Source organism: Podarcis vaucheri (genome assembly GCF_965113315.1).
Source record: "Podarcis vaucheri genome assembly, chromosome: 6".
Lineage (NCBI taxonomy): Eukaryota > Metazoa > Chordata > Lepidosauria > Squamata > Lacertidae > Podarcis > Podarcis vaucheri.
In genome coordinates, this window is record NC_138764.1 from 54,192,461 (window position 1) to 54,211,129 (window position 18,669).

Genomic DNA, 18,669 nt, shown 5'->3' on the forward strand with positions numbered 1-18,669 from the left:
GCAGAGGGTCAGGACATGTAGCTGCCTCACAACCTACTGGGTTTTAAGTGTGTGTATATACTGGGTTGGATTGGCACTTTGCTTCCCACTACTTGAAGGGCTCCAACTGGCAGAATGGGAGAGGAGGCAAATTTTCATCAATTCCCCTTCCCCTGCAGCCGTCTATGCCCGGTAAAAATCTGCTCTGGTGGGCCGGGGGGAGCATTCCAAAACAAGGGGAATGCAGGAGGAAGGGGAATTGCTTTCCTCACCACTACCTTTCCACCGGCAGATGTATCCTGAGTATATTTACACTCAAGCGATGCCAGCTGTAGCAAACTCACGATCCAACCCACTGTCTGATAGCACTTTTCCCAACATGTATGTGTGCAAATTGAACTGGAACTCTATAAAACTGGCCCATGGCAGACGTCAACAATGAGCAAGGTGCCTCCTAAACCTGAAATAAACTAGTCAGATGCTGTTCGGCCAAGATGGACTCTGCATTCTAGAGGTTTCTCCAGGAAAATGCCAGCGGGGAGCTGTGGAAGCAAAACCTGTGTGCAATATGGAGACAAGAATGGAGAGTTGAGATTGTGAGTGAAGACAGAAGTTACCTGTCTTGAATTTTTACCTGTATATAAAAGCTATCTCCTTTTCTCTTGTCTTTCTTCTGCAGAAACTCAGAGCCCAGAGGAGTGTGGTCAACAGATAAAATTGATCCTAGAATCTCCACGTCTCCCTCAATGGCACAGACTCCTCCTGCAACACCTGACCAGGCATTTCTGTAAACTGTGCCAGAATGGCAGCAAGAATCACTTCACACCCAGGATGCTTGGAGAGGCCTTTAGTGACGTGCTTTTTAAACCATCCCCATCAAGGTGAAACTGCTGGACTATTTACCAGAAGCATCTTCATTTGCTCCTCCTCATCCCTCACGTGACTAATCTGGAACTCAATTTTAAAACTAAGATGTTAAAAATAAGATTTGGTTCCTGCCCACTAGCAAGAAGAGTTCCAATTGCACCTGAATTTCAGAAATGCCCCAAGTTGAAGCCAATTATATTTCTGTTGGAGAAGTTTCCAAGACTCCAAGACAAAGGGCTTTAGACAATGGCTTTCAGTGGACCATCATACATATAACTGCTGCCTTGAATATTTGGCAGAAAGATGGCATATCAGTGAAGTAAATAAATACATACATATAAACAAAGACAAAGGAAGAAATGTAAATCAATAAGGAATCATAATGTAATGAAGGCAAGCCTAAAACTGTGGCAGCTATTCAAGTAACTTTTAAACCAGGCACTGAAGTTGGGAGCAGCACTCGTAGACCATAAATCTTTGTTTCCCATGAAGCTTGTGCAATGCAGGGACCCAGGTTGCAGAGATTCTTGGATTGGCATGTCCAAGGGATCATTCTAAACCTCTGCCCTTCAGCAGTGGGGCTTAATGGAACAACATAGCCACCATCAAATCCACAGCCCCACTGCTCATGCCAGCCAGGGTAGAAGGTGAAGGCAGGAAAAGTAGCCTCTTCACTTGGTCATCTGCCAACCTGCCTCGGTGAAGAGGTCTGGATCAAGTCCATTGTAGTCACATGATCCTGTTTCCATCCCATGATCTCAGTGCCTGCTCAGTTTCACCTTTCCCCCTAAGCACCCTGGTTCTTTTGGTTCTGCTCACTATTACTGGCAGTGGCCTGGGTGGGTGCATTGGGGTACTTATCACTGGCAGGTCTGGGCAGGTAAACACCTCCACCTCATCCAAACTGCTTGCAGCATGGCGGATTATGGGTTTGGATTTTTCTGGTCTCAGTGTCTGATTCCCTTTTCTATTGCAGGCAAACTGAGCAAGCAGAAGCCATGACTAACATTGTACTAAGTTCTTTGTCCTTGTTTTCCTAGCATGGAACTGAATCCAGAGCACCATGTGAAGATTATTGAGGCTCTTATCATCGCTGGTGGAGTGTCAGAGATCCAGGCAGCACCAGGTAGGAATTCATTGAACGTACTGGCTTACAAAACATTATGGAATGAGATCAGGCTGACTGTATTGTGTGGCTAATAATATGCTGAATCTGAAAACTGGTCTGTGCTACGAGACTATCTGTGCAATGCATTTGATTCATTGTGCTCCTAAGGACTGGATTTGGGGCACATGAAATTGGCCCTGAGCCTTTATGGAGTGGCGGGAAAGAAAGTCTGGAATGTGCATTCCTTTTGATGTGAATAGTTTCCCTGTGTTTCACTAGCTTCGTGTATTGTGTTCAGCTGGGTTAGGTTGGAGTGCTTTTATTTCAGTTTGTACATATGGAATGTATGTGACCATAATTAGTGGCATTGGTGAGCAGACCTATTCTACAATTGTGACAGAGAATGGTGAGGGAAGTATGATACTTTCTGGAAGCTTTGCACCAACTGTTACCTGCTGGAGGGTCAGCACTTTGGTACTAAATTGGAAGCAAAGTAACTTCTTAGAGAGCCTCCAGGAATAACAAGATGCTTGTCCCTTCAAAGCTTGATGTGCTAGATGTGCTACAGCTTCAGTGCTGATGTCAGACTGATTTGCTTTAGGACGTACAGGAAACTAACATCATATCCTATCTATGTGCATGTAATGCAGAGTGCAAACATTCATATAGTACTGCACCAAAGCTTTGCTGTGAAAATATTCTCTAGAAAGTCCTGCTGGTCACTATCTTCATAGCTTTTCAAAACTTGTTTGCAGGTCTGATCAGCAGCATTTTCATTGCCATTATTTTTCTGACCATGCATTTCTTGTAGGATTACATGGCCAGGACAATGGCGCCATGTATACAATCAGCTTTGTCTATGTGGCAATATCACAAGGTCAGTTCAGAGTAAAGGCAGTGCTTTATGCCCTCACTCTGAATTAGCCCCAGGACAACACCATCAGATTTGGCTGTGCAGCATCATAACATCATTTCACTGAACATAATTATTTCCATTTCTTTGGGATAATGTAGCCAGAAAGAACATTCACATTTAGCTAAGTGATGAAGTTGCAAAGTCAGTTCAGTGTGAGCGCATAACACATTGCCGTTGTGTGGAATGTGTACTGAGTAAGGAACCATTCTGCAAGCATTTTCACCCTTGTGTGGAGACCCCCCCCCCAAAAAAAAGAATCCTGAAATGGGGGAGAAAAATGTTCACCTCTCTTCTCAACACACACATTCATTTCAGTTTAGCTCTAACAAAATGCACTCCAAAATCTTTTAAAAACTAAGGATAGACATGTTTAGATACAGTGGGTGGGATCCACATAACAAACTTCTTCAACAGAAGGCCTGCATAAAGGCTTCCAAATGTACAGTGAGAATTACCCCCTCTCCTTCTCCCGCTTGCACCTATGCCCCCGACAGCTGGCTCTGCAGGGGTTGGGAGAACCCCCATAACAGCATGTGTGGGGGGGTGGGGGGGTTGTTCCATTTGGCAAGCTGGTGTGCATGTGCAAGTACAATGTTTGCAATAGCATGATGTTGAATTCCACCCAGTAAGCTGGAGGAAATTATGCTGGGTATATTCAGCTAAGTTTTACTCATGTTGGACCCATTTAAAATAATAGACCTGACTTAGTAATTAATTTCTGTGGATCTACTCTGAGTAAAACTTAGTTGAATATCACCCTCTGAGACGAACTACCACATTGCAAACTGGCTGTGCCAATATATTGTGGTTCAAGGTGAACCAAAATAGCCTTGGGGAGTTTCCCATTTGTTTTTGTTAATGGGCAGTGGAAGGGGAACCCACCATTTTCTATGTACTTCTGACATCTGCATTAAAATTTTGTCTATTATTTGACTAAGTCTTTGATACTGGAAAGGAATTCAGAAAAATCCCCAAAGGTTCTTTTATTAAGCTTATAGGGGATTGTGCATTCCCTGTGGTAGGTCAAACATGTAAATGCAGACAAGGTAGAGAATGGGCTAGACACACAGGTCTTGGAAGAAGCATAAATGAGCTCTGAGTAGGGCTCAGCTGGATTTGGGAGCTTTTCCAATCTTAGCTAGACAAACTCAAGAATGGCACAATTCTCTTGCTCCCAAGTTACCAGTCTCTGCAGCCACAGCAGGAGCTGTGATTCTCCAGCAGACTGATTTCACCCCTAGAGGTGCACTCCATTGTCTCTCAAGGCAGATGGATTTTTATTTTTTATTTTTAAGGCATTGCTTGAAGCAATCCCCAAGTTGTGCCCTATGGGCTGACTCAAGGACTGCAGTTGCCTAAAGTTTAGACTGTGTTTTTGTATCGCACAGTCTGCATTGCAATTTGTGTTCCAGACATGGGGGAAATATATTTATTTCATTTGTTAACTGTCTGATGAAAATCTCTCCCCCGTCAGATTGCAAAACCAAAATGGAAATGCATGGAAAATTGTTGTTTCAACTATTAATGTAGTGATCTGTAGCAGCGTGTGAGTCTGTTGTGTCTCTACCGGCTGTTGTCAACAGTAGACCCCTATTGGGAGGAAGGGAGGAAGACTCTTTTTTCACACCAGAGTGACACCTGCCCTACAGCCTTCAGGTCAGAGGTTCACTGAAGTCCCCTGAGGCGGACCAGTTAAGACACTATTATGTGGCTTTGCTAAAGCTCCTCTCACAGGCTTGCTTCTGATAATCACAGAGGAAGGAAACAGAGGAACCCTAGGGAATTCGCCACCTAACTGTCAGTTCTATGGTCACTTTCATGGCCCTGGTGCCTTCCGTCTTTCTGGCAAAAAGGTGTTCACCCTGCCTGGGGCAGGAATGGAAGATCCAAGTTTGTCTCGCCTCCTTGTCTTTGTCCATGGTCGTTAGTTTGATCGGCAGCACAGCTGGCAGCTGGGGACGGTTTAATTGCTCTTCAGGGAATCGCTGAGGTGATGTTACAGGAACGCCTTTGGTGAGGGTTGACTTTGGGAAGAGTCCAGCACACGGAAGGGAAGGGGAAGGGAAGTTGTGTTTGCTGTATTTTCCAACTCACTGTTTGCTCACATGAAGTTTATTGGCAGAAGCGATGGCTCCTGATCCTGTTTGCATTTATCATCTGACCAGCTAGGTTCAGCAAGGTTATGAAGAGGTAATTCTTGAGGCATATGACAGGACTGAGGTCTTTCCTCATGACTACTCCGTATCCTGAAGCCCTATTGATTCACTGTCTTGCTAGAGAAGACATTTATCAATAGAGTTATAACTTTCAGATGTACCAAATAAACTTGCTTAACCTATGAATTTCTGATGAGTGGTTTTTCCCCACATGCAGAGATTGTTTCCATTTGCTTAAAGATGGAAATTTAGCTAGACTAAACCATCCTGTTTGATGGTTTTTCAGTCCAGCAGGGATTAATTACCAGCACTGGTGACTTCTGTGTAGCTAAATAACAACAAACTAACTACTGGTAGTATTTAGTTGAGGTGATGGTGCCTATCAGAGGCATATCCTTCTTTGTTATGCTTGTGTCTCAGTACTATTAACCTGTTTTAGCAGAAAAGAATGCAGTCAATATTTTGTCATTTGGGGGCTGAATAAGCTTGCACTGTGGGGAGGCCGGCATATCAACAGTAGGTGTAATATTTGCTGCTAGAAACTTTGTGAAGTGATGCCACAGGAGACTGAAGTGTGGAACTAGGCTGCCTCCTGTGATGGCAGAATTCAAGAGGCACAACTAGGCCTAATGTAAAGCATGAGCTTGGCTACCACTATGGCGTATTTGTTCCCTAGGTTAACTGAAGAGTTTTTCATTTCCTTTGTGTATTTAAAATGTGGCTTTTCCAGTAAAAACAATCTGCAAAGTAGGCTCAGGAATGCTCTGCAAAAATCTGGGACACACGCTCATCCTAGATAGGGACCTTCTTGCCTTGCTTTCAATCCTGCCCTGCCAAGAGTAGCTAAAATTTATGAGCCATTCCATCTACTTCCAGATGTTTTTAGTAGATTCTCTGCAATGCCACTGAAGACTAACAGCACAATGCTACTCATGTCTACTCAAACAAGTCTCACTGAGTTTGGCTTACCACCAGATAAGCGGATATAGGATTGTATCAATAGGATGTACTTTTGAGTAGAAATGGATAGGATTGCACTGTAAATTAAGTAGAAATCCACACGGACCAATGGTAAGTTATTAGCATAAGCAAGACTTGAATCAGAGATGCTTGTCCAGTTTAACCAATTGAGTTTAGACATTTGTTTGCATGAGGTTATACAAAAGTTGATTAATGCGATATGCAAATTGACCTGGGGGGGTATTTTTAGGTTCGATCTTCCACTTATTTAAGAGTTCCTTTCAGTTTTCCTTCTACACTGACATGTTTTACTTTGGACATGTACATCTTGATTAGAATTGGCTTTTTATAGCTGTTAGACTCATCCTTCTGTGACAAAGAAAAAACTTTGGACGTTGACTCTCTATTGCTAAAGATACAGCTTATGTTTATATTAACAGTAAATGCATCCAGAAATGACCACAAGTATGTACTTTCAAAATCATTCAGGCCAAATTCCTGCTTCAAGTTGCTGGCTCACATTGCCTATAATATGTTTATATTTGGTTGTCTGTTTCTTCTATCACTCTTGTGTTAAGAGAACACTCAAGATCTCTTTTAAAAGTTTGAAGCTAAGGAATTAGCAGGTTGAATCATATTAATATCTGAAATTAAGTTCTGATCTACCTCTCTCGTTAGCTCCTCCTTGTCTCAGTCTCCATTTTCCTCAGGCCAACTTCTACTTCAGCTATTTTCCCTCAGTTTCCTCTTCCTGCATCAAGTCAGGAACAAGAAGAGCCTGAAAAGTTGTGTCTAGGTGAAGCTGTGGTCAAAATAAAATAAAGCAGTCCAGGATTAAGCACAGTCTGAAAGGCAGAATTGTTGAGTAGAGGTCCAGAGAGTAGGCAGCGCAGGAGAGTAGACAGCGTAGGTCAGTCAAGAGGTGGAGCAAGGCAGGTTAGCCAAAAGTCTGGTAGCTGAAAGGCATACATCATGGGTAGGCAAGCTAAGGGTCAGGGGCTGGATTAGACCCAATCACCTTCTAAATCCGGCCCACGGACGGTCCGGGAATCAGTGTGTTTTTACATGAGTAGAATGTGTCCTTTTATTTAAAATGTATCTCTGGGTTATTTGTGGGGCATAGGAATTCGTTCATTCCCCGCCCCCCAAAAAAAATATAGTCCGGCCCACCACAAGGTCTGAGGGACAGTGGACCGGCCCCCTGCTGAAAAAGTTTGCTGACCCCTGGCATACATTGTTTTAGTAGCTACGAAACCTCAGCTAAGAATTGGTGTAGTTTCTGCCCAGAATCAGATGAAAGCACTTAATCCTGCTCTTGAGCAGTGTTAGACACTGAGATATGAAAGCTAGGAGCTAAATGGCACCTTAAACCTAGGTTATGGGTGCGACAACGGAATGTCTAGGCACGCTTTTTTATAACAAGAATACGAAGCTGAAAATGAATGAATTGCAGCTAAAATATTATGTTCATTTTTCACATGGTCTAGTCCTTCCCCTGCAACCCCCCCCCCAACATTCTTTAGAAGGTCTCTTCTCTAGTCTTCAGAGAGTAGCTGGAAGTGGGGAGGCAGAAAAAGGTCCTCCTTTCCTTCCACTCTGCAGTTTAAATCTGAAATCTTAGATGCAGGACTGCGCCCAGACCTCAGAAACTGCTTGTGCTAATGAAATTCCCTGTCACAAAATGCGCCTAGAACAATGGGAGTTTCGAACACTGCTCTTGAAGAGCCCTTTACTCCCAAGGAGCCTCTTAACTTGGGAGCTGCTCTGTTCCTATGGGATCAGGTACATGCTCCTTTGCTGAGTGGCTGTCTGAACCTGGACTTTCTGGCATCTAAACTTTCTGGGGCTGGGAAGCCATTTGGTTCCCCTCTCTGTTTCAAAAGCAGGCTTTGTTGCATGACACCTTTCCAGTCAACAGTCTTGCATGTCCCATCCAGAATTAACAAGCACTGATTATTTACCTTCCCGTGAATGCAGGTTAGACATACGACACCCAAACATGCTATGGCAATGTGGAAAAGATTATCACAACTGTGCTAACCAAGTGCATCTGACATCTTCCCCCATATTTTCATACTTCAGAACAAAACTGGATTTGTTGGTGCCAAGGAAAAAAGTGTATTATGCATCCTTTCCCAGAGAACACCCCACCAGGTCCATTATTACATTTTAAAAATCAATTTCCTGCCCCTCCTTTTTTGTCCATAAGTAGACATCTCAAAAGCGGCCCCTCGTAACAAATTGCAGTAAAGAACCATCTACTGCCAAAGTGTGGTGAAAGAATATCTCTCTGCTGATGCCAGTCCCAGAGCACATTTACGATAGGGCAAGTATAGCACTAAAAGTAAAGTACAGTTTGCTAATTGCCTTCAGAGGCCCAGAGTTGTTCTCTCTCTCTCCCTCCCTCCCTCCCTCCCTCTCTCCCCTCTTAGTCATCCTATAGCCATGCAATATCCACATGTGTTTCTTCTGGTAAATCCTCATAAATCAACCTTCCCAGCCTCTATCTCACATTTATTGCTCTACTCAGAGCTCTCACCAATCAATTAAGCAAAGTTGGTATGCATCTTTTCTCTCTGGTCCAGCCATGTGTTAGGAAATCATAGGTCCCCCTCTCCTCTTTTTTTTACTACAGGTTGGTATATGATTAAGCTTCAAATCAGGTTGAGAGGCATTGCCATATTCTCTACTATAAACCTCTCAGATTTGCTTATAAGAGATGCTGGGGAAACAAGGATAAAGGGTCATGTAAAATGGAAGAACTGGAGGAGAAAGTCCATTTATTTCCTACTGAAGGTTATTTGCACAAAACTTCAGTGGAAATGTAAATTGAAATGAAATCTCATTGCAAGTGAGACAGGCATTTCTCTGGGTGGGTAATCACAGGGGCAAGTCAGTCATTTTGTATTCACTTTGATAAGATTCTGCACTTTTAGGAAGTTGTTATGCCAAGTCAAATCATTGGTCCATCTCAGTATTGTTTGAACTGACCATCAGCAGTCTCCTAGGATTTGCCCGGAACTGATTGAACCTGGGAACAGCTGCATCGAAAGCATGCGCTCTTCCACTGAGCTGTGGTCCTTTTGAAGAATCCTGTGTCAATAATCTGCATTTATAAAATGCAGATTGTTCTTTGTTCATCCAGGCCTTACGCTACCTCCCTGCTGAGGAACACATCTTAAACTTTCTCCTGTGAATGAATGGGCCATTTAAATATGAAAACTTAACTCATTCCAATGTTTCAGGTTATGAATTTGGGAAATGTTGATTAACTCCCCATTTCTCAGCATGTACACACACACACACACACACACACACACACACACGTGTGTGTGTGTGTGTGTGTGTGTGTTTATACCCAGCAAGCCAAGAGAGGTATGGGCTATCTGGGTTCATAGGGATGATGCTGGCATTGCTGCTGACTGACTGTGTGACCTTAGCTTGCCATTTTAACCTTCTGTATGTCTAAATTATTTCCATCACACCTTAGTGGTGTGAGGTTTCACTCCATAATTCTAAAGTTCTTTGGAGACCATGCTTGGCCGTAGAAGTGCTATATAAAGCTTCTGGTGTTAATATTAGTCTGAGAAGTGGATGCCCTAACCACTTTGCTATATCCTGTCCTATTCCCCACATACACCCTTGTCCCACATTCAGTCTTGCCTTGTAATTACACCTATATAAAATAGCTATAAATGCCTGCAATAACAGAGACCTCTGTGCAAATAACCATATAAATAGGAGTCAGTAGTTGATACCAGGGGAAAAGAGAACATGACCTTGCTTTGACACAAGAGTAAAATAGTCTTCTTGCTTAGTTTTTGTATCCCCTTTCGGAAGGCAGGAAGAGAAGCATTGTTCTGTGTTCATATTGCTGACGTGTCTACTGCTTCTGGCTGTGTGCATTCACATAAACAGATAAAGTCAGTAGTAGTGCAGCTCAACCTTGAATACAGTTTGTGGCCATGACCAAGTGGCTGTTCTTCAGCCTCAGAGCACTAGCTGTAAAATGGCGAGTCTAATGATCTGCCATTTGTCACAGGGCTGTATGTATGTGGGAAGGAAGAATGAGGTGAGGAGTGCAAAAGCAGGAGAGGCCATAACTCAGTGGCAGAGGTCATGCCTTCTTCCTGTATTCTTCCTTTATGGCCCAGTCTTTACTAGACATAGAAGGATCTGACAATTTTTGTTCTCTCAGCCTCTCTTTTTTCCAGTCTTAAATTCAGTTCTCCACATTTAAGCAGCCATTTGCAAATTTTTAAACAAAGAAGGAAATCCTCATGAAACTTCTTCAGCAGTATAGTGTGAATTTTGTATCCACTTCTGACTAATGTACACATTTTTGCAAGCCATTTCTCCTAATATAACCCATTTTTGCTTGTTATTTTCACAAATGTATTCATTTTTATGCATACTTTAACCTAATGTATGCAGAACCTCACCACAGAATTCAGATAAGTGTGAGTTTCAAAGGATGGCTGTGTTTTGTTCTCGTATTTAAATGCAAAATGAATCAAATTCCTTGACCATTCCTAGTCCTTACAATTAAGAGGGTTATTGCACATGTCATTTACCTGGGAGATAACAGCAGCCCGGTGCTAGAACATATGTTTTGCACACTGGAGATACCAGGGTCAGTGCTTGGCACCTGTATCTCAAAAGTGGCAGGTAATGGGACCCTGAAACGCTGCTGCCAGCTGGAGTAGACAGTATTGGGCTGGAGAAACAAATAAGTCTGATTTGTTATAAGGCGGCTTCCTGAGTGTGCCAACACTACGTAAGTAATAAACAAGAATTTTCTACCTATTCCCATCTCAAATCATTTATGGTCCATTTGTACAATCACACTGATGTGCTGGCAATCCTGGCCTGGCTGATCTGTGCCAGTTACTTTGCCAGGAGAACCTTTCAGAATACAACCCACATCTATGGTGCCAGCATGCAATCCATACCCAGCAGCTATCGCGACAGGTGGAGGGGCAGTGGGCACACCCTGGGGCAGCCACGTGACTTCTTCACCCCACATGCTCTGCATGGAAATGCTCAGCTCCTGTTTTCAACATGCTGGGTATGGAGATGTGTATTTGATGCTATGACCGAAAAAGTGGGATTACATGCCAACATGCTGGAATTAAGGGTGGCTGCATGTAAGGGGTGGCCCAACTCCTGCTTACTCCATTTCCAGTGCTGAGGCAGGAGGAGAAGTGAGTCTGTGTGGAAGAATGGATAGAAATACCAGCTTATGTAAATGTGGATGACATCATCCCTTCTCCATTCTCCTGGTGCTATTTATAGCTACTTTAATTTACTCCCCTTTGCTTTATTATCTTTCCACAAGCTCTTTATCCCCAGCATTTAGCATCTCAATTGGCAAGCAGCGGCCAGCTGCATGATACAGCAGGATGCTTTTTCTCCTGATGCAGTACAGCCTGCCTGTGTGGTGCAAACAGGGAGGAAGATGAGGGAAGGGGGAAGGAAAGCTTGCCTCCTCCTCTCCCTGTGTATTCCTTAGCAGGGAGTATGTTCTGCTGGGTCCTGGATGGGGTGGAGTTGGAGACCCTGTCATAGTAATCAGGGGTTGGGCAATTCCCTGGCCAAGGGAGCAACTGTTAGGCACAGCAGGAGCTGGAAGCAAAATGAGCAGGTCTAGATTAATGGGTACTAGTAGCGGCTGATTAATTTTGATACAGTCCTATATAGCTGCCTCTTTGCCCTGCCTTCTGAAGGCTTGTCTAAGGTTTGATCTGGTATAAGTCCAAAGTAACACAGACAAAATAGATAAGACGGTACATGTTGAGTGGTCTAGGGAAACACACACACATCATACCTACATTAATACAGCTTGATACCTAAGGCAGAGCAAATTAAATGTGTCCAAAGCCACCATTAGAACACGAAACTTTTCACAGTCTTTTTAGCTTCTTGATGTAGCTCAGTCAGTAGAGCATGAGGCTCTTAACCTCAGGGTTGTGGGTTTGAGCCCCACGTTGGATGAACTAGATGGTTGGACTAGATGAACCTCTTGGTTCCAATTCTACAGTTCTCTGATTCTATGTGCAACTATTACACCCCACCACACTAAGTATTTTCTAAATTCTAATTTCTCCTCCTTTTTATTCCAGTTCCTATACAAGAATGCCCTCCCCCTAACTTTTTCCAGTCATCTTTTAAGACAGGCATAGGCAAACTCGGCCCTCCAGATGCTTTGGGACTACAACTCCCATCATCCCTGACCACTGGTCCTGTTAGCTAGGGATGATGGGAGTCGCAGTCCCAAAACATCTGGAGGACCGAGTTTGTCTATGCCTGTTCTAAGATCTCTCCCTTCTCCTTCCACCCCAATTTCAAGGTTGCAAAGAAAAGTAAGAGTTTAAAAAACAAAACAAAAAAGGCCAAATGGCAAGAAGGACCTGGTTAGAATGATTAAAAGACCTATAGTGGGGAGAGAAATACAACCAGAGATGGTAACTACTAACCAGTATGGAACTCTGATTTGGAGAGAGTAGGTTGTTTTGTATTTGCTCTGCAATGATGTGGTCTGGGGTGTGGGAGGATGCTCAGAAGAAGGAATGGTGACTACATAAATCCATATATTGGATGCAGGTCTGCTTTCTCTGAGACCCAGGTACCCAAATCATCATCCTCTTGCAACTCCCTACTGCTTTCAGCCAGGAACACGGATAAAGTGATTTGTTAGAGCCATGAAGACCACAGTATGAATTGGTGGAACAGCTGCTGTGAAAAAGAGGCTGCCTGTAAATTTAAGAGGCTCTTTTATTTCTTTAGCTGGAATAGAAGTAGAGCAGCATTTATGTCCTAGGAAAAACTTGGTGTGTGGAAGGTGACCAGTCCTTGATGCCACTCCTTCCCCCAATGGCAGATGTTTGTGAGAAACTAGTTGGCTGAATTGCACCCACACCATTCATGCACCCATGCGCGCGCACGACTCTTCCCAGAAGAGATCCTGTGAGGTCATGGGCACCAGCTTCCCGTTAGTTTCAAACATACAACAGCTGCTATAGTACATTAAAATTAATTCGGCAAAACCAGGAAAGAAAGGGGAGGGGGACCATGACTGATGTGGATTCCCGCTCTCTGAACAGGCAGCTTTCGGTCATTATGGATGACACATCCCTCATTATAGCAGGAAAACCCCATGTTTTCTTCACATTTAAGTGGCTTCCATTGACTTCTGTCTGCGGAAACCCAAATGAAATTCTCTTTGATACAAACAGAGCCCTTGTGTACACGCATATGTACTCATGAGGATGTTTGTGTCATTGAGATCACTGGAATAGACCCACTGAATCAGTATACACTCCCATGTAAATTTGGGGGCACTCAGGTGCTTTTAAAGGGAAAAAACATATTGGGAACTCTGGTCACAGATCTGGTCACAGATCTGGTCAACCTAGATTCTCCTTCAAAGTCTGCTCTACGTTTTATGATGGTGTCACTGGTGTGATAGGAGAACTGAGTGTACATTCATTTTGGATGAGTTCCATGTTTCTTTTAGTGTATCATTTTATTCATCCGTATTTTTTCTTCTTCTCCAAAAGCATCTGTGGCATGTTCCACCTAGTTCTCGTGTTCTCTCTTTCTGCTCTGTATTTGTACATGATCATGTATGCTTAGGTAAAGGTAAAGGACCTCTGGACGGTTAAGTCCAGTCAAAGGTGACTATGGGGTTGCAGCGCTCATCTTGCTTCAGGCTGAGGGAGCTGGCGTTTGTCCACAGACAGCTTTCCAGGTAATGTGGCCAGCATGACTAAACCGCTTCTGGCGCAACAGGACACGGTGATGGAAACCAGAGCTCACGGAAACCCTGTCTACCTTCCAGCCACAGCGGTACCTATTTATCTACTTGCACCGGCATGCTTTCGAACTGCTAGGTAGGCAGGAGCTGGTACAGAGCAATGGGAGCTCACCCCGTTGTGTGGATTCAAACCGCGAACCTTCTTATCAGCAAGCCCAAGAGGCTCAGTGGTTTACACCACAGCGCCACCTGCATCATGTATGCTTATGTGATAGACACAAGGCAACCTGTCCCACTCAGTGCAGGGGACTGAGCTACAGAATTCCGGATCTAGGTTTATGATTGGTTGCTGTAATGAGTTCCATTCTGAAACAAGTGCCTCCAGAGTGTCTTATCAAAACTTTAGCAAGTTCTCATGATACCCTTTGATACTGGTTGGGAATTCATGCTGTGTATGATTTATGTTGTCATTGGCCAGCCTCTCCCATAGGGGCAGCTGCCAAATTCTCCATTTATTTCAGCCTGCAAGGCCTGGATTCAAGTGTTTCCCTGCTATGTCCAATTCACCTCTACATCCCAACTTCTAGTAATAGCTCAACCTTCTCTTCTTCCAGATTCCCAGACTCAGGGGAGGAAACAACCAAGTTCTACAATAAGTGAGAGAATGTAGTGCCCCCCCCTTTCTTGGATCACGATGCAGCGCAGCAGCAAAGCTTTGCTGCCCATTTCCTGTCAGAGACAAATAGCTTCCCTTCCGTTGATAAGCCATGCAAGACAACATTAAACATATTCTCAATATTCTGCCAGCCTTCCCTACTTTTTGCTCCCTCTACTCTCAGATTACCCTTCTGGTTACAGTGTGTTACACTCCTCTTTCTTTAAAAATATTTATGTGTCTCATTTGACAGTAAACTCTTTCAGGGTGGCTTACAATAAAACACAGAAATAATGGTTAAAATGTTGATAAATAAAATATTGGGAGGGTACCAGCAACAGATAAAACAAGCAGCCCACCCACAATCACAACAATGGAATCAAAGCCAAGAGCAAAAGCATAATAATAATTGTAATAATAGTAATGATAAAAATCTTCAAAGTAAAGTTTCGGGGGGGGTGAGGGCAGGGTAAAGTCTTAGGGTCTTTCGAAAAGGCCTGCAGTGTTGTGTCTGGTGCAGCCCAGTAGGCAATTAATTCCAAAGCCATGGAGAATTCCTTCTGACTTATAGACTTCTGGGGTCCATAATGTGACTGTACGGTTCTTGCCTACAGCCACAAAACCCAGCATTGACACTCAGAATGTAGGGGCTTCTGCATCTAGTTTTCAGTGTCTCTGATGTAATCCATTGTTTATCAAGGATGTAGTCCTAGGCATCCTCTGACTTGGTCTTTAAAAAAAAAAAACATTTGAAGGGCGTTCATCAGCCTGAAAACTCACAGTAAATATGTGCCCAGAAGCCCTGATCAATTGTGTTTACTGTGTTATAACGGATATGCAAATACCCTTCAAATATAAATGCCCTTCAGAACAACAGAGGCATCATTACTGATGAAGCACCTAGCAGCCCTTGTCTAGAAAGTAAATGTACTTAGGATCCTGGCACCAGGTTCCTTTCTTGTCTAGACATGTAGACCCACATGCATTATGCTCCTGGTCCCCTTCACAAGACCAGGGGATGGAGACCAAGATAGGTGGAGTCAGGGCAGAACCTGGTAGGTTGGGTAAGCTTGAGTTGCCCCACTTCCCTGAATGAGCACTGTTAGGTTTCCGGGGCAGAACAAGGTTTTTCCCCCTGGTCCCACTACCTTCAAGAGAACAAAAAAATATATGATAATATGGCATTTTCTCATCTGTATCACTTAGAATGTATTTCCTTTCAAATTTGGCTACTCACTTCCCTTGATCTTGCACCTCTGGCTTCTGGCATGGCTCAGTGGTAGAACATCTGCTTGCATGTAGAAGGTCCCAGGTCCATTCTTTGCCATCTCTAGGTAGGGTTGTGGGCTTATACATAGTATAAGGCAGCTCCGTATGTTCCTATCTGCCTGAAATGAGGTGAAATAATTCAGTTTAGAAGCAGTGGTATAGTAACTCTACTCATAGACTACAGTTGCCTGGTTTTATAATTATAATTTAAGGGTTAAAATTGAGACCCATGATTCCTGGCCTTCCCCCACTTTTGCAAAGTAGAGAAAGCAGTGCCCTCTGGCTGGAAGCACAACACTGTAGTTGATAGAGAAGTGTGTTTTCTTTTCCATTGATCCCTCCCTTTTTGAGAAGGTGGCCTGGTTAAAGGCTGCTATTTTTTAATTATTTTTTTAGCCAAACTGTGGGTCACCAGAGGTGGGACGTAACAACATCAAGAGGCTTTGATGCTTTCTTTCCTTCTCAGCTGTCATGCTCTTTATCAGGCTATCCAACTGCCCTCCGTTGATCTCCCGGGGACAGTGGTCGAAACCTTGGCCTGAGATCATAAGAGAAATATACACACACCTCACCCACTGTCCTGTCTCTGATCTCAGGAAGTGCTCAGTAAGGTTTTGGGAAAGAGATGGAAACATAAACATGCTATTACTCCCAAAAGTAGTGAAGTTGCTAATGCTGAAACGTTTACCTTTTAATCCTCCAGAGATGGAACTGAGGCGTGTGTGTGCGCGCGCGTGCACACTAAACCACTTGGAAAGCTTTCTTGAAGTTCCAAAAACACTTTGAATTAGATCTGAGAAAGGTCAGCGGCAAATGTGTGTGCTCATGGCTTCATTTTCTCCATCAAGTCACTGCTTACTTTATTTCCATTTTGCTTTGCTCTGGTTACAGTGGGTAGGAGCACAGCCTAGCAGCATCTCATGACTCAGCATTTGCATTGGCAACAGAGGCATGCAGAAGGAACAAGAGACCATAATCTTGAATTGGCACCATCTGTTATCAACACATGCACTTTCTTCATTTTATTTGTTAAGAGATTTATTTGCTGCCCTTGACCAAAAACAGTCACAGAGTAGTTTACCAGAAAAAAGGCTTAACGCCCCCCCCAAAAAAAAACCACTTGGTGAAGGGTGGGGGACATCTTGTCCCTTTTCTTAAAGCATTTCCAGACAACCTCTTTATTGAGCATTCATCTTGATTTGTTTGCAGGGAGATTAGGCAATGCTGGCTGTTTAATGAACATTTATTCTGATTTGTTTGCAAGGAAGTTAAATGACGTTGTGTGTCAAAACAAGTAATGTCTCACACCTTCCAGTGCATTTGCCCGTCACTTTTACCTGCTGCAAGAAAGTCTGATCATTTGGGGAAGTGGGCTGATTGTGCAGGAACTCCCAATCAACTATGGTTGCATAAGCTGAATTTGGCTCCTTGGGAGTCGTTCTGGCAGTGCTGCTGCCACCCCTGGTCTCTGAGATGCCACCCACCCCGCCCCAAAGAGAGGTGCCTCCCAGAGGCCCCATTCACCTGCGGAGCTTATAGCCAGAACTGCATAATAAACAGCTGTGCAAGCCTTTGGGAGGCAGAGACGCAAGAGGGCATCAGAGGGAGGGAGGGAAAGAAAGAGGGACACAGAGAAGTGTTGACCATGGCACCCCTGATTCAAGGAACCCCTAGGTGTCACGGCACACTGGTTGAAAACCACCGATGTAATCAGTTTTGAAGACCCAGAAAAGAGATCACACACCATTTCAAACAGCCCCCACCCATCCAGCAATCATGACCAAGACCTCTAGATTGCAAATCATAAAGTCCTTCATTTGATAGCAAGAGGTTTCACCATTGGATATTGGGCATGTACTCAAGGATGAAGTCATAAGCTTATATTATTTTAGGACCAAGCTACATGTGATGCTCAGTTACATGTACTTGATGCTTCCTTCCTTCCCTTCACAGAAATACAGACACAGAGGCTGCCGTCTGCAGCAGAAAACTCATGCAAGGGGTTATTGGCAATTCTTAGTCTTTTCCTGACGGGCAGCTTTTCTGCTAAATATGAGAAGCTCAAGTATTCATATATCTTCCCCTGCTGGTGACAGAAACAGCACAGAGGGCAATTTTAGTAGGAAAACCACTGGAAGTGGAAGGAGAAAGCTCAGAAAGCCCCTCCCCTATGTGAGTCTTCCTCTACAAATTACAGGTTCCAAAGCTGCGATTTATAAAAATTATACATGGGGGGGGGGCGGACTACATGTGACTGATGGTGCATGTGTAATTTGGCCTGTAGGAGATTTTCCATGTAATTCCAAGCAGGCAATTAGAACCCCACATCCTGTAATCTAAATGGGAAGACCTCTAGCTCCCAGAACTCATATTTTGGGAGCAAAGGCAGATAGAGAAAATTCAGATGTACCTACCTACAGGAGCCAGTGCATTGTTTTTTTCTCCTGTAGGCAAGGTCTACACATCTCTGCCTTAACTCCTGTGATTATGCATGTGCCAAACACAGATTTTCTGTCTTTCCCCATGCTTTAGGCAGGCGCTCTCTCTCTATATATATGTATGTATGTATGTGTGTATGTATGTATATGTTAGGGGCCTGACATATTTATGAAGTTAAACATTTATTTGGCACTTTTTTGTTTTTAAACCAATCCAAGGTGGTTTCTACTTTGAAACATTGGGGAGTAGCTTTTTGATTACCCAAAGGCCCAGCCAATCATAATTGTGAATAGCAGGCTACAGTGGGAGGAGGGGGGTGTCTCTGTGATGGTCACAAGGGTCAGCCAGTTGGCACACTGTACAGCCACTTCTGCTGGAAACAAGAAGAGACGTTTGCTTCTGAGTTTATTTTTCTGAAGAACGTCATTCCTCTGACCAAAAACACAGGGGCTGTAGAGCAGCAGATTTATTGTTTTTCTGATATAGTTTAATGTAAATCTTTGGTATGAAATGCTACATTTTCATTTTCAAAAACTGGCTGTAGAAACTTCCCTCAAATAGACA

General features: G+C 43.6%; 1 protein-coding gene across 3 annotated transcripts in view; it reads left to right on the forward strand.

The window, feature by feature from the left end:
• LOC309534522 (phosphatidylinositol 3-kinase regulatory subunit gamma) overlaps nucleotides 1-18,669 on the forward strand; it is a 246,006-nt gene that overhangs the window by 82,375 nt on the left and 144,962 nt on the right. For all 3 annotated transcript variants that reach the window (XM_082226732.1, XM_082226730.1, XM_082226731.1), the window contains 2 exons: nucleotides 659-860; nucleotides 1,887-1,972. In XM_082226732.1, coding sequence (XP_082082858.1) covers nucleotides 659-860; nucleotides 1,887-1,972 — 288 coding nt within the window. The remainder of the gene's footprint in view (nucleotides 1-658; nucleotides 861-1,886; nucleotides 1,973-18,669) is intronic.